General features: G+C 38.1%; 1 protein-coding gene across 7 annotated transcripts in view; it reads left to right on the forward strand.

The window, feature by feature from the left end:
• The window catches only part of LOC125070144 (dual 3',5'-cyclic-AMP and -GMP phosphodiesterase 11), a 230,927-nt gene extending 215,132 nt beyond the window's left edge, over positions 1 to 15,795 (forward strand). For all 7 annotated transcript variants that reach the window (XM_047679862.1, XM_047679861.1, XM_047679857.1 and 4 more), the window contains 10 exons: positions 178 to 336; positions 1,040 to 1,174; positions 9,105 to 9,254; positions 9,921 to 9,971; positions 10,614 to 10,868; positions 11,397 to 11,506; positions 12,083 to 12,271; positions 12,617 to 12,842; positions 13,073 to 13,156; positions 13,502 to 15,795. In XM_047679862.1, coding sequence (XP_047535818.1) covers positions 178 to 336; positions 1,040 to 1,174; positions 9,105 to 9,254; positions 9,921 to 9,971; positions 10,614 to 10,868; positions 11,397 to 11,506; positions 12,083 to 12,271; positions 12,617 to 12,842; positions 13,073 to 13,156; positions 13,502 to 13,846 — 1,704 coding nt within the window. In that variant the 3' untranslated portion in view covers positions 13,847 to 15,795. The remainder of the gene's footprint in view (positions 1 to 177; positions 337 to 1,039; positions 1,175 to 9,104; positions 9,255 to 9,920; positions 9,972 to 10,613; positions 10,869 to 11,396; positions 11,507 to 12,082; positions 12,272 to 12,616; positions 12,843 to 13,072; positions 13,157 to 13,501) is intronic.
• The last annotated feature ends 1,444 nt before the right edge of the window (positions 15,796 to 17,239 follow it).

Genomic DNA, 17,239 nt, shown 5'->3' on the forward strand with positions numbered 1-17,239 from the left:
AAAATGTTACAAACACTAAAAAAAATAATAGTATCTTTGTTCGTATATATCGTAATAGTATCGTTAAGAGAGCGATTTTTCCAAAGGGAGTCTATATTGAAAGTTAAACCAATAGTTTATTTTAAGACTACCACATGTATAACTACATAAATACAACACTGTATTAATTTCTTTCAGGTTCTGCTAGTCCATGAAGCGTCTAAGGGTAGTTTCTCCCGGGTGTTCGACTTGGAGGCAGGAGACGACGAGGAGCCCGGCACACCACGAACATCACCCTACGAAAGTCGATTTCCTATAAATATTGGTATTACGGGATATGTCGCTACGACTGGCGAGGTGAGGCTTTAGAGTTTTTAATTGATTTTATATGTACAGTATGTCATTCTCAATCGGTAAAGCAGATTATCGCGCATACTGAGCACACGAAAATATAACTTAAGGTGACGAACCTTTTCTTACCCCGACTTCTTTACTTCTTTCTTACATACGACTCTCTTCCACTGGTAATAACTATAACACTATTAAATCTGAAGTAAATACAACAATGTTTAGTGTGAAAATAACAAATATTTAAGGAATATTATACCGATTTCATTTTAGTTAAAACATATAATATCTCCTAACCACAGAAAGTTCATAACGTAAACCAATAAGAAACCCTTTCACTTCACAGATTATACAGAAAATGTGCTTGTTTTTGTTTAATAACTCTGAAAATACGTGATAATACGACACTGGCCTCATATTCGTATAGCCACTGTTCAATGTCCATGTCTCTATAAATTGAGCGACCAAGGCTGAATTTATTTTTAATTATTAATCAGAATATTTAGAATAAATTACTGTTACAGATAAAAAATATACTCATTTTTTTATTATTAAGTCTCCAAAGGCTAACCGTCCCTGCCTTTGTGTAGCTGATTACACAAATGTGTACGTAATAACAATTTTACGGTTTTTTATACCTTATGTTGTTGTTGTAATTAATGTGTGAACACTGTGATTTTTCATACTAATATATGTTTCATTAATTTTACAGACAGTTAACATCGCAGACGCATATTTAGACCCCCGTTTTGACCCCTCCGTGGACGACAGTGCGGGGTTCAAACACAACACGATACTTTGCATGGCGATAAAAAACTCTGAGGGAAGAATTATTGGCGTGATTCAAGTGAGTCTAATAGTTCATGAATAGCTCAGTACGAAAAATTATATGATCATAGTATTTAATATTATATATAACCAGTAGATTAAATAAAAGCTTGTCGCGTCAGTCTAAAGTTAAAGCGGGGTGATACTGCGAAGTACAACTTATATAATCGTTGCATCTTCTGATATGATCAAGTATATAGGCTTTGTACTTTTTTTTCAGTTTGGCAATACAAAAAAATCTCATTAATTATTTGAATAGATTACCAAATATTCGGTGAGATCTTTGACAGATAGACAAATTCGGCAGTATTCGGTCGTACTCGGCGCGAATTTGTCCAAGGGAGGAAATTATGTCCCGTCCCGTGATCCGTAATTTATTCACGCTCATAATAAAACAACATAATTATTATTGTCTGCTTAATTACATGAAAAGTTTTCATTCATTTTTTGTTTGCCTTTTTCGATTGTATTAAATTTAATATTCGAATCGAATTTTGTTATTCGATATGATAAATTAAGGCCGACTTCCGAATAGTAGCCGAATTGTTCTTCCACACATATTTAATAGTTTCCCTACGACTTGACTTGTGTAAGGTATTGCATGGTGTTTGTTTAAATGTGCATTTAAATTCATTCTGGTATTCGGTACTCTATATTTTTTTATATGTTTTGTAAAATAGAAAAAATATCAATGCCATTTGAAATACATGAAGATATAAGCTTTACCGGATTTGAATATACAATTCTATGTTCTATTGTAAGAATTTATAAGTGGTTTTGTGCAAGTCTAGGTAAGTACCACCCGCTCATCAGATATTCTACCGCCAAACAGCAGTACTCAGTATTGTTCTGTTCCGGTTTGAAGAGTGAGTGAGCCGATGTAACTACAGGCACAAGTGGCATAACATCTTAGTTCCCGAGGCTGGTGGCGCATTGGCGATGTAAGGAATGGTTAATATTTCATACAGCGCCATTGTCTGTGGACGATGATGACCACTTACCATCAGGTGGCCCATTTGCTCATCCGCCAACAGATATCATAAAAAAATATACCTCAATGTTTATAATTGTTTAAATTCGCGCAAAGTATTTTTAAGGTACGGAAGTCATGTTCTTTGTTCTTTGTTCCACTACTAGCATATCTGTATTTCAAACATTCATGCAATTCAGAAGACAAAATATTTCGCGACTAGATTCGAATACCTTGAAAATATTTTTCTTCAAATTATTTCAAAACAAATTGTACCACGTGTCAATCATTGCCACTAACATATTTCCGATGATAATTTTATACGAGGTATACAATATTATGTTTTAAATATAATTCAGAGAGACAGCAAAAGATAATTGTTCTTACGTTGCGCATTGCGGGACGGATTAATGCGACAAAGTAAATGCGTGCCAGTGTAAAGCCAAGCACAGATTGTCTTACGGAGATTACGTAAATACGATGCGGGAATAGCGTCGTTTGTATGCACCACGCCGTATATTTTGCCCGTTCATTCCATTATGAATATGTAAATATGTTTTATCATAGGCTAAAATCTGAAACCTCAAATTACATAGATCAAGCAGATGTTCGAAAAAATAGGCCGCATGTTCATCTAAAAGAGCAACTTGGCTGAATGAAATGAAGTCGTCGATTCGGAATTTAAAAACACACGCGCTGTGAATTTTTATTGAATCTATGTAGTATAATGTGGTTTGCATTCGAATACTAAAATACAGAAGCAATTTTGAATTAAGAATCAGGTGTATTTATGAAGAATTTATTTTTTTAGTTAAATATTAAATTTCGACGTATATCTTAATATATAAATAGATATTGAATAAATTATTGTAAAATCTAAATAACACAATACGTATCAAATTATTTGCTATATTTTTTCAAATTATCTCGGGGTCCGAGTTTATTGATGTCGAATACATCAATAAACTCTATATTTTAAAAAAAATAAACACAAACATTTTTAGATAGATAAATAGTTCATACTATAAGGTATGTATATATTGTATACAGTATTTATATACTAGCTTTTTATATGTTAGGGCTATATAACTGTATATATATATTTATATATGTGGTTTTTACTATATATTACAACTTAGTTTATGAATATGTGTTTATCTCATATGTCTATATTTCCAAAGAAAATATGTACTCCTTGCTTGGCTGCTGAAAGTTGTATGTTCAAGAGTTTTACTAGTGGGGTAGGGCTTTGTCTAAACCCGGTCTAGACAGGTACCATTCACTTATCAAATTTTCTACCACCAATCAGCAATACTTAGTATTGTTGTGTTCCGGGCTTATAAATGGCGAATTGACAATGTAACGAATTGGTAAAATATCTTCCGCCACCAATGTTAAAGGGCTGTGATGATCACTTACCAACAGGTGGTCCGTTTGATCGTCAAGATTGTTTGATAGTTTGTCGTCAAGATAAACATGCCTTATGTACGTACTTAGCTCTCTTTCATTTTATGTTTTATCAATTTTATTTCTGATACATACGAATATAATAAAGCGTTTACTAAATAAATTAAACGTAAACTATCACGTTACCGTTTAAAAAATAATAATAGAATCTTCATGATGACGTTAGTATATTCAAACCACTAAGAGCAAACGCGTTATGTATCTGGCTCAGGTAATGATCGTCGCGAGTATCGTGTTACCGTTTATGGAAACCTATGAGTCGTTTTATCGTGTCACGTTTGACGACGTCGCTCGTTTTACTAATTAACTTCCCTGAACACGCCCCGGTATATTCAGCTGGAATTAGCGCATCGTGTTTCAGTTGTCGAGAATTCTGTCGTTAGTATTTTTAATTAGACCGAAGACGAGTTTCGAGGTAATTTTTGGTAGGATAATATATTCGTTACCCTCGGGAAATTTGCTTTTTATCAAAACTGCGTATTGTCGAGATATAGGTCGGATGTAAATTTCGTTGTTCCAATTTTCTCGTGAATGTTTTGTTTAAATAACAGCGATGAGAATATTAGTCATTGTTCTCCCTTGCAGGTTGACATTTTATTCATTAGTCATGGGAAAAATAAAGTTTTTTTTTTTTATAAATGAACTAATTTTAAGCCTCTCTTTTGTAAAAAAGTTTTGTAATATTTAATATACAGTAATGTCATCATACGTATAAGTATCATTTAGTACGATTTTTTTTGAGTATTTGATATTTAGGCGATAGGCACAAAAATTTTGCCTTTTTCTTTGGTATTTTACTTTTTCATGTTAACTTTATGTCCGGAATATCTGTCTCCGGAATACATGTTTTCTTGTTTCTCTGTTTTTGTGTTGACGAGTTTTTGTGTTACCATTAAAAAAAATAACAATAAGAATAGAAATGTATATTCTATCCATAAAATATGTTAATATAATATTAATTCCCCTATAACGATTGTGGTTGAAATTATGGCCTTAAAACAAAATAAAATCAAAATATAACTCATTCAACCAGGCATTTACAAGCACTTTTTTATCTTCATTTTACAAACTAAATTAAATGAAGCTATGCGGAATGTAGATTCTACCGAGATGAACCGCCAAGAAATTCAGTAGTTACTCCGTGCAGTGACGGAGTAAGAATACAATTCACTGCCCCTCTCTCTCCCATGGGTGTCGTAAGAGGCGACTAAGGGACATCTGAGCGACCATCTGCTCATCTGGTGGTAGGATGTCAATCATCCGCCTGGCTTGTTACCACCGTACGCATGGTGAAACACTCGTGAAGTGGCTGCTTGCAGCCGCGTTTCGAGATCAGCCGGCGTACAGCCAGTGCCCGAGCGCGCATTGTCGCGGTAAGTGTTGGTCCGGTGGATGTTGCTGTTGAACCAATGCTGGAGGAAGGTATATTGACCCGCCGGTCAGGGAGACCCGTAGAAACGGTTGTTCCGCTGGCCGCCCGTGGCAGAGTACAGGGGCCCAAGCGTTCCTAACCAGCTCGCGAGGCTGCCCCACCAGGCCACGCATAATCCCGGTGTGGACCGTCGTGCCGGTTGGTGACCGGACGGTGGGGTCCCGGCGGCCACTACCGGGAGGGTTCGGGGGCCCTTCCGCCCGGCGGGTCGGTTTATTTTCTCTTCTGGCAACTTATTGGGGAAACACAGCTCCACACTTTGACCGTCCTTATCGTGGTAATGCATCGCTCGCTTCACGTCTCTTCCTCTTTTTTCCCCCATTCATGACAGTGCATAAAAGAAATGACGGTCGTACAGCGGTGCACACCCCCACCATTCCCACGCTGTTTGAGGTTGAGTTCGTTAACATCCGTGGACTCCACGCTAACCTCAATGCTGTCCACCACCATCTCGAGACAGCACGGCCAGCAATGTTGTTTCTGACGGAGACTCAAATACTCCGTCCTGTCGATACAAGCTACCTTAATTATCCCGGCTACATGCTTGAAGAATCCTTCAAAGCGAAAGCCGGAGTATGCTTGTTCGTCAGGACGGATGTTTGTTGTCACCGTCTGCGCTGCTTGGAGGACCCTTCCTTCTCCCTGTTAGTGGTACGTGTGGACTTGGTTCGTCAGAGTCGGGTCTACGTGTGCCTCTACAGATCCCACAATGGTGACTTGGAGACAAGCCGACTATTTGACCATCTTAGTCGGGTGGCAGATGCTGCGCAAGAGCAGTTTCCTAACGCGGAACTGGTGTTTTTGGGGGACTTTAACGCTCACCATGAATCATGGTTGAAGTCCTCCAAAACTGACCATGCGGGAAGGACTGCCCATGCTTTCACTCTCACGCATGACTTGACCCAGTTGGTTGATCAGCCCACCAGGATCCCAGACATTGACGGGCAAGCGCCTTCCCTACTGGACCTTCTGCTGACTAGCCACCCGGTGGAATATCAGGTTGAGGTTCGGGCTCCACTTGGTTCTTCGGATCACTGCTTGATATCTACCAAAGTGCCACAGGCCAAGCTGCCGCCACCAACGGTAAGCAAACGTCGCATTTGGCACTATAAGTCGGCAGATTGGGACGGTTTGCGCGATTACTATGCGTCAGTCCCTTGGAAGGAGCGTTGCTTCAGTGAGAATGACCCGACAGCTAGCGCCGCTGCTATTGCTGGTGAGATCCTGTTGGGGATGGAATACTACATTCCTAACTCAGACCTCGCCAGTAAGGGTACGCGTAACCGTTGGTTCACTCGCGAATGTGCCGATGCTGTGTCTTCTAAGCAGGCGGCATATCGCGCGTGGATCAATGGCTGCGTTAGTGGGGCATCTAACATTGACTCACTGAAAGCAACCTACAATAAAACTTCCAAGTCTTGTAGGAAGGCATACACAAGAGCGGATGCACAGCGCATTGCGCGGTTTGGCCATGACCTTATTTCACATCCTAGAGGCTCCCGTAGCTTCTGGCGTCTGACCAAATCTGTGCAAAGCAATTTCTGCCAACCTTCGCTGCCACCGCTCAGGTATCCGGACGGATCGCTAGCTCACAGTCCGCAGGAGAAAGCTGATCTTCTGGCAAAACTCTTTGCGGATAATTCCGTAATCAATGATTGTAGTGCGCTGCCACCAACAATTCCTTCATGTGGCTACACGATGCCTGACATCAAAATCAGGCAACGTGATGTACGTGCAGAGCTACAATCACTTGATGTGCGGAAAGCTAGCGGTCCCGATGGAATACCAGCCATAGTGCTGATGAAGTGTGCAGCGGAGCTGTCTCCTGTGTTAACGCGCCTGTTCCAGCTGTCTCTTTCTACAGGATGTGTGCCGGATTCTTGGAGGGAAGCTAATGTGCAAGCGGTTCCCAAAAAAGGGGATCGATCTGACCCGGCAAATTATCGGCCAATAGCTATCACCTCAGTTCTTTGTAAGGTGATGGAACGGATCTTAAACAACCAACTGATCCATTACCTAGAAGATCACTGTCTAATTAATGATCGTCAGTACGGGTTTCGACCAAAACGGTCCACAGGTGATCTTCTAGCGTACGTAACACACCTCTGGGGTGAAGCTATCGATAAGCGTGGAGAGTCGTTGGCCGTCAGCCTCGATATCTCCAAGGCTTTCGACAGAGTCTGGCACAGAAGTCTTCTCTCCAAGCTGCCGGCATACGGTCTGCCGGTTCAGCTCTGCACCTGGATTGCTAGCTTTCTACACAAGCGCAGCCTTCGCGTTCTAGTTGATGGTTGCGCTTCAAAATCCCATGTAGTTAATGCTGGAGTCCCCCAGGGGTCTGTGATATCCCCCACGCTCTTTCTTCTGCATATCAATGATATGCTCTCTCTCGGGAACATACATTGCTATGCAGATGACAGTACAGTGCACGGGGGATACCACGGACGCGCAGCGGCTGGACGGGCGGAAACTGAGGAGAGACGGAGGGATCTTGTTGTTGAACTCGATAGGACGTTAGGACTCATCGCCAAATGGGGCTCTGACAATCTTGTTGAGTTTAACGCCAAGAAAACACAGGTGTGCGCTCTCACAGCGAAAAAGTCACCATTTTCCCCTCCTCCTTCCCTCTGTGGCACTACGCTGGAGATACATAGCAAAGTCGCCATACTGGGAATCGACGTTCGGTGCGACCTCAATCCAAAGGATCACATCGAGGCTGTTATAAAAACAGCCTCACGTAAACTCGGAGTCCTGAACAAGGTGCGGCGTTTTTTCACGCCTGCTCAACTGCTCCTGCTGTATAAAACACAGGTACGGTCCTGCGTTGAATATTGCTCGCACCTCTGGGATGGCTCCGCTAAGTACCTACTGGAGGCCTTGGATCGGTTGCAGCGACGTGCGGTTCGCATTATTGGCGATGTAAAGGTCACCAACACCCTCGAGCCTTTACAATTGCGTCGAGAGATAGCGGCACTCAGCGCTTTCTATCGAATGTGTCACGGCGAGTGCTCAGAGGAACTATTCTCCCTTATTCCTGCTTCCCCTTTCCTACACAAGTCCACGCGTGCTGGTTCTCGATGTCACCGCCTAACTGTGACATCAATTCCATCGCGTACAAAGAAATTTGGCAACTCTTTTCTTTGTCGCACTTCCAAAACATGGAATTCTTTACCAGTGCACGTATTCCCCTCCTCTTATGACCTGGGTTCCTTCAAACGAGGCGTGAAGAGGCATCTTGCGGGCCGGCAAGGCGGGGGCGGCTAGAGCAGATCACCTTTCCCAACTGCACTAGCCGTCGTCGCGTTTGGACTCTACTACCACTTACCATCAGGTGGAGCAGAGTCATTTGCCCTCCCGGGCTATATAAAAAAAAAAAAAAAAAAAAAAAAAAAAAAAAAAAAAAAAAAAAAAAAAAAAAAAAAAAAAAAAAAAAAAAACATTGAAAACACAAAGTTATATTAATTAAATACAATTATGTATGTGTCCTGCCTGAAAGTCGACAAGTATTAGCTCCACGCTTTTTTTATCATCTATATAATCTTGTATTGGAAATATGATTTTTTTAATATATTTTTTTACAAATGATTTGAATTTATGAAAAGGCAAAGTTAAAAATATCTGTGGAATTTTAGTATGGATGATTTATCAGCTTAAATATAAAGGTTACTATTATTGTTGGTGATAGTGGTGGAAATGTTATTAAGGGAATGACATTTAACTTTGTTGGTAAAGAGTATGAAAAAAAAAAACAGAAAAAAACTATTGTCTAAACACTGCGTTAACACATTGGTAATGAATAAAAGTAAGAAATCTTAGGTCTTATGTGTATTTTATTATAACTTTTGTTGGTAGAGGTATAAGCAAATACTCGTAAGTGAATAAAAATTGTACTAAATGTACATAAAATAAATCTACATAGAGTAATTACGTTCAGAACAAATTATACTCTAAAATTCCGCTAATTATACTTGATCTTTTCGTATATTTGACTACGTTTAAATAAATAAACCTAAAATTTCATAGTCGTATTTAACTCTACTCTACTAACTTGAAATTATCGTCATAATGTTTTTTTTCCAGTTAATCAACAAATTCGACGATTTGCTATTCACAAAGAACGACGAGAATTTCGTGGAGGCTTTCGCGATATTCTGCGGAATGGGCATACACAATACCCACATGTACGAAAAGGCAATCACAGCCATGGCGAAGCAGAGCGTGACCCTCGATGTGAGTAAGCTTTTATTTGTCATCGTTTCTATTGTATGTTCATATTCTAGATTTGTAATATTCCCAAGCAGTATATTTATTTTCGGCTACTTATGAATTATATAAAAACTCTAATGCTTAAACTACTTATAAGTGATCCCATCCAGTTGTGATAAACTATTTTATTTTTGTTCTGTGTTACGCTATTAGCGTTAAATCGATAAGGGTTCATGTTATAATAATTATGAGTAATAAATGACCTTGTCTAATTATAGTAATAGATATAATTGTTTTTTTTTCTTTCTTTTTTTAATTCTACTTTGAGTAACATTAAATAATATGCAATATATGTGACGCTACTTAAAAAGTTCCGACGCATTTTTTTATATATAATAATAAATAATAGTAAAAGCCTGTAAATTTCTCACTGCTGGGCTAAGGCCTCCTCTTCCCTTGAGGAGAAGGTATTGGGCATATTCCACATGTGGCAGAATTTCGTTGTAATAAGACACATGTAGGTTTCCGCACGATGTTTTTCTTCACCGCCGAGCTTGCCTGGATTTGAACCCGAAGTCATCGGTTAAGATGCACGCGTTCTAACCACTGGGCCATCTCGGCCAAGTTATGATCATGAGTCATTAAATATATTTGTATGGAAATATTCATACGTGACGTAATATGTTTCAGGTATTAAGTTACCACGCTTCCGCATCCTTAGACGACGCTCAGAGATTACGGGTGAGATATAAAAAGAACAATTTACTTGTGGAACATTATCTCTTCGGCATTTATGTGGATGACGTCACTGGCTGTAGTTTTAGTTTACGAAAATGGAGTAATGGATACATATTTATTTACATTGTTTTGACTTTTCGAAATAATGGCTGTTGATATAAAATTGTTTGATGTAAAATTTTGTAAAATGCAATTGTTATTCGTAACTAATTATAGCAGTGACGTTATACTTGTTTGCTTTGTTATTGGAAAATCTAGTTCTCATGAAAAGAAATATCTATACTTCTAGTTTACAATAACATTTAAGATCTCTCTTTGTTTTATCTACCATTAATAGGCAGACAGATATGCAGAATTTACCTCTACCTGTTGGCATTGTAAAAAAATGACCTAGCCTTACATCGTCAATGAGCCATCATCTACCTTTGGAATCTAAGATGTTATGTCCCTTATCCTCGTAGATACATTGGCCCACCAACCCTTTAAACCGGAACACTTCAATACTAAGTAACGTTGTTTGGCGGTTAAATATGGATGAGTTATTGGTACCTACTCAAATCTATCCAGGGGTTGAACAAAGCATAACATTTTCTCATGGTCTTTAATTTCCGCATTGGTTTATAATTCCTTTCAATATATTTCCAGAATTTAAGGATACCTTCATCAGTCCACTTCAATCTCCACGAGCTGGCGTTCGATGACATCGACCTCACCGATGACGACACACTCAGGGCCTGTCTCCGAATGTTCTTGGACCTCGACTTCGTTGAGAGATTCCACATAGACTACAGCGTCCTCTGCAGATGGTTGTTGAGCGTCAAGAAGAATTACCGCAACGTAACGTACCATAATTGGAGGCATGCTTTCAACGTCGCCCAGATGATGTTCGCAATATTAACTGTGAGTTATATCCACATTTGTTTTAGCCAGAAATGTTTTTTTTGTATACTAGCTTAACCTGTGGATGCCAAGGGCTTTAGCGGATGTCTACACCCTATAAAGAACCTGCCCAATTTCAAGTTTGTAGGTGTTATATTTCCTGAGATTTCGTGATTAATCAATGAGTGATATTTCGCCTTTATATATATATAGATAGATTCTAATGAACCACGACCAAACTAAGGGACTAGTCACCTGCGTAACAGGTATTGCCTCACTCTCTATTGCTCCCCATAATCCGATGGGATGACAATCCGACATGACCTGAGAACGATTTCAAATTGTGCCGGAATGTTACTGATAATTTATTGACAGAAAACATCCTTCAAACTTTCCCTCCTTTTTGACTGTTAAGAGCTAGTTGATGATTTCCTTTCCTTACCAAAAAGGCGTTGAAATATCTCAAAAACAATGCTTTGAAAATAAATTTTATTTTGAATATGATAGTCTTGATTTATAGGCATTAATACATGCTTCTGTCCTTTCCAGGAAACGCAATGGTGGAAGATCTTCGGAGAATTGGAATGTTTGGCTTTAATAATAGGGTGTCTGTGCCACGACCTTGATCATCGAGGGACCAATAACTCTTTTCAAATCAAGTAAGAGGCTTTATGATATTTTGAATAAAACTTCGTACTGGGTAAATCTCTTTTTGTTACATAGACCATTTATTGAAAATGGTTGTCTATACGAATATTGTAAATGTGTAAGTGTCTGTTAGTGTTTCACGGCCGCACCACTAAACGCAATTTGATGAAATTTTATATGAAGCAAGCTTAAACTCCAAGTAAGGACATACGCAAATTTTTCATACCTAAAAACACCATCAACTTTCACTCCCGGAAGCAGAGCAGTGCCGTTTAACATGTGCTAAACTGCGCTGACTGTTTAATATATTTTTATTTATTTTGTAGTCTTAATTATGTCATAAGTTAAACGCCTTTATACCCATAACGGCATTTTTAACGGCACACGAATTAAAATTAAAGTGATATGTTTAAATGATAATCTATTTTAATTTTGATTTTCCGAGAGCTGTTCTCTCAATATGTCGACGTTCGATCTTACCAGTGGTGATCTGCATGATATAGAAATAAAAAATAAACAACTAATACAAAATTAAAAAACAATAATATACAAGTGTAAAATTTAACAAGATTCATTTATATTTCCAGGGCATCATCTCCTTTAGCACAATTATACTCTACGTCGACGATGGAACATCACCATTTCGACCAATGCCTGATGATCCTCAACTCGCCCGGAAATCAAATACTGGCCAATTTATCTTCGGAGGACTACGAAAAAGTCGTAAAGGTCTTGGAAGATGCCATTCTATCCACCGACCTAGCTGTTTATTTTAGGTGAGTTAATATTATACATTTTTTTCTAAAAAGTTAAATTTAATGCACTTTTGAATGGAATACTTTCCGTATCAATAATCATATACTTTTAAAATCTGAAGCCCCGTATTAAAACGTCCAATATTAACTACTTACTTTTGGTAATTATTATAGAACCAAATAACAGAATGATGTTGGTTGATTTACATATAATGGTTTTTGGTAATGTCGGGCTTTTGCCATATGAGCAAAAGTAATTTGATGATTAAATGATTTCACAAATCGCACCTCGGCCGTTTCGGAGCAGGCCACGGGATCGAATGCCCAGCGAGGTGTTGACGTGCAACCTTACCGACCTGCCCGCAGCAAGCGCAAGGCGTTCATCGAGCTGGTGGGCGCGGAGCGCGTGTCGGCGGCGTGGGGCGAGTGCGCGCGGCGGCGCGGCCTGCTGCGCGCCATGCTCATGACGGCGTGCGACCTGGCCGCCATCACCAAGCCGTGGCCCGTGGAGCGCCGCGTGGCCGCGCTCGTGGCCGGCGAGTTCTTCCGCCAGGGCGACCTGGAGCGCCAGAACCTCAACCTGACGCCCATCGTGAGCGAGCTTTTCTTCATTTTTTATTTGATACATGATTGCCACTTGTACTTTATTCGTGTTTGTTTTGTGATATCGGCTGAAATGCCCCACCACCCGCGCACAGTGATGCTTCTAACTACTGAGTAGTATTGTTTGGCGGTTGAATGTCTGTTGAGTGGTCACTCCCACAAATCCCTACCACCTACCATCTACATTTTTTTTAGTAATTTTTGATCGTTCGCTTACAGGATATAATGAACAGAGATAAAGAGGACCAACTCCCTGCTATGCAAGTCAAATTCATCGACACCATTTGCCTCCCAATATATGAGGTAAAAATATTTCTTTTTATATTATGGTTATGTCCTTGCTGACCAATTTTAGCCACCACAGCCATTCCTAGAAGATGAACTAACTGCGCAGAACTTGTCATAGTGCACAAATCTATGGACAAACACTAGTGCACTCTATTTCTTCACTCTTATCATCTTATGGGAAGGCAAATAGGCAAAAGACACCAATGGCTTTACAATGCCTGACGGGGACTTAAAATCTATAAACTATCTAAATCCACTGAAACCTTTAAATTTAATAACTTTTAATTTATTTTACCTCTGCGTCTCACACAAAGAATCTGCGGCCTTATGTATGAACTATATATGAACATTTCGTTACAGGCATTCGCGGTGCTTTCATCAGCGTTACAACCAATGCTCGATCGGGTAAAATCGAACCGAGCACACTGGATCGATCTCGCGAACAACGATAGCGGCGAGAAGTTCGACTATGGCCTCGAAAAGGATAATTTACCGGAGAGGAACGATAAATCCAGTATAAGTTCACACAACGTCGACGACACGGAGAACACGTATGAGGGAGACAGTAGCGGAGCGGTGAGTTTGTCCTCCGAGACCAACTCCAAGTACGAGAACTTGGAAAACCCAGTCGTCGGGCTCGTCAACAACAACGCTCTAGCTCTCCCGAGAGATCCGAAGATCTGTCAGCTGAACGAATTGAACTAACCTCGAGGATTGCGTCCAGGACCTCATTTCTTAGACCAATAGCTAGAAGCGTTGACAGTTTTGAGTTTTTTTTATATATAACTATCAGTGTTTGTCCAGTTCCGTTTTTTACCTCATATCGTAATCATCGTCTGGTGTGTTCCTATTGGTCGGAATGTAGGCTCGTGTGTATGTGTGCTCTGTGTGCGTAGACCTGTGTGATATTTGTGTAGTGTAGATGATAGTCGAATTCGAAAATCATCTGACGCAAGGCGTTTTAACATTCGATTAACTGTCATGACTACGTTTACGTTGTTTTTATACGGATCATCATGTACCTTTATATTTTATACGAGATATCATATTGCGTATGCGAATGTTCAGATTAACATACCTCATTCGTCTATTCCTACTACGAGTACGTATAACATGAAGTTCATTCGTGTGAGTCGCTAGTTTTTGTATCATTTAAGATACGTTTTTTTATGTACACTCTTAGAATTATCCGTTACTCTGTCGAAAGACCACAGATTAAAAAGTATCAGGGCCTAACTGTCGTGACATTTAGCAAATAAATGACCAAGATACCAAAAATTCTAATATAGTTAGGTATTGTACTAAATTATTCTTAAATCGATTCCGAAAATACAAGCTTTGAGTATTGTGATTATATAAAATGCACTAGAATTTTATTTTTATTTTTTAGTAAATAAGTTCTGAATGAGTCTATGTGTCCATTTCGAGCGTCAGGAGTCGCGTTTGGACTGTATGTGGACAATAAACGTATATTCGACCGCACAATATCGTTGTAAATATAAAAAAACGTCTAAGAAAATTAACATATAATTTTTTTGGGTAAGTACTTATCTTAAAATGTCTAATCAAATAGCTGTTTTCTTTAATGCTTTTAGGAACCGTCGCCTCGCGCTATTTCTTTACAGACAGTTAAGGTTTATCCATTCCAGTCATAATGTTTTATCGAATTTAATTATATATTTCAATAAATCAATGAAACAAATTACTAAAGAATTGTCAATTAAATATTATTATAGTTTTCGGTTAATCAAACTTGACTACTCGTATCCGAACGCGTTCAATGCTAGCTGTATATGATATGGGGTGTTTTCCTCGGACCTCTCATTTCTTCCTGTAAGGAGGATCACGATATCACAGCCCTTGTTAAATTATAATCGGCGCTTTAATATAAAACTCAGAATAATTCGTATTTTTGGTCAATGTCCAGTATGTATAACGCTAAAAAATTTAAAAAATAAATAATATTTCTTGTCGTTTCGATATGTTAGGTTCTCTAAACGATACTTTGAAAAAGTAAATGCAAATAGCAACATTGACACAGAATTCGTACTAAATTTGAACTTTCCGCTTTTAAACCTTTTATTACATTTTATCTGTACTAGTTCGTTTCGTATAAATTCCGTGCTCAAACACCAATGACGTCACAGACACTTTAGTGAACCTAACACATCGAAATTACGTAAACTTTAAAGGAAAACGTTGACCCGATTTCGATTCGCTAAAATTTTAAATATTCCTCTTTCATAATTTATAAGAAGTGTATTTTAAATCAAATTAATATTTAGAACTATTAAAAGGGTCTTATGTCCAAATATATGTATTTTATACGTAAATTGCCAATTTTTCTCCTTACGTACAATATGACCAATAAGTATCGTTCCATAGCGAAATATTAAAAATAAAATATTTTCTAATTGGGATAATTCTCTCTATAAATAAACATTAGATATTTTCATAAATAAAAATCTCAAATTATTTGTGGTAATGAAATATGTACAACGTAAATTTTAAGATTGCTGTAAGTATTATTAGAAAGTAATTAGAAAATTAATAATTGTAATTCACTATGACGAGTATGAAGTGTGAATAATAAGGAGGTTGTTTTGTTCCAAACAAAAATGTTATTTATTTATGAATAAACAAATTTTGAAATATTTATGACTTTTATTTTACTATTTTTTTTTATATGTTGTGGTTTTCATGTGCTTATAATTATTCTTGTACTCGACAGTGAAGAAAACTTTATCAAAAATGTTCCTTGTTTCTGATTAAATCGAGTAGCACGCTTTAAGGTAACACGTTGCAATAAGTTTTAAGCCTTTGCTCAAAAGAAGGCAAATACTTTAATCAGCTTTGATTTTGGTTTTGCGTTTGGTTACGAAAAGTAAAGATATTTCTAGATTATTTTTGAGATAAAGATCGAAAACCGCTGATAAATTACGAGAATATTTTAATTCAGCATGCAGTAGTATTTAGCAAAATTAACCTTCAACCAGCCAATGAAAATAGACAATGGCATCAGAAGCGCATCGCTACTAACAGGATCTAAATCCCTTGAGTCCGTAATAGTACTGGCTTAATCACCTTTCCTATTTATAATAAGTCATCATATTCACCCATAACTGACACTTTCAGGTGTTGAAATGGCGACCGATTATATGGCGCCAATCAGCATCTCTAATGCTATACATATATATACATACATTGACTCGTATAGAATATATGATAAGTGGGTGGTACCACCCAGGCGGGTTTGAAAAATTCTTTATGAGTAGCGCTATACATTTTATCATAAAACTTTGTCTATTTAAGTAGCGTATGTCCTGGAATTATCAGGAGGCATATTTTCTACAATAAAAAAAAATGACAAACATCGTCATAGCTCGTAAATTTGCGCAAATAAATCTCGGTGAATCAGTCTGTCTGTTGGTAAAAATAGAATGAAAATCACCAGAAGTTTCTTAGATTAGCGCACACATTTAACCAGACATATTGAGGTACTTGAATATGTGATAGATACAAAAATGTAAGATTCTGACTTAGTAACATCATTAGCAAATACGACGTATCTATTAATTGTTGAGGTTTTGGCGAACGCAACGTTCTATTGCAATCCGAGGCAAGTGGGAAAATGGGGACTAATATTGCCGTCCGAAAAATTTAAAAATCGTCGTTCTCGTCTTGTCTTTGATAAAATGAATACTTTTACTGATATATCGTTTTAATTTAATAGCTCGATGTAATAAAAGAACAGCTTGCCTTGTAATTACTTAATTTTATTTCGAATAGGGTATTTATATCAAAACTAGCGACCCGTCCCGGCTTCGCGCGGGTGCAGTGCTGATACTAAATATACTACAGAATGTCTTACAACGTTTACAGCTTTTTTGTCATTAGACAATACAAACCTATGTCCCTGCGTTTTACATATTCTGTAACATCTTCGAAAATATTCATTTAAATTACATGGTGTATAGAGCCTTATTGATCTATATTAAATGCACAATGTATTTAAGGCACTTAATTGAATAGAGATTAATGCTTTACTCCATAAAATCCTTTCGAAAATAAGATATTATTTCTTGTAAAAAGTAAAGG

Source organism: Vanessa atalanta, chromosome 16, assembly GCF_905147765.1.
Source record: "Vanessa atalanta chromosome 16, ilVanAtal1.2, whole genome shotgun sequence".
NCBI lineage: Eukaryota > Metazoa > Arthropoda > Insecta > Lepidoptera > Nymphalidae > Vanessa > Vanessa atalanta.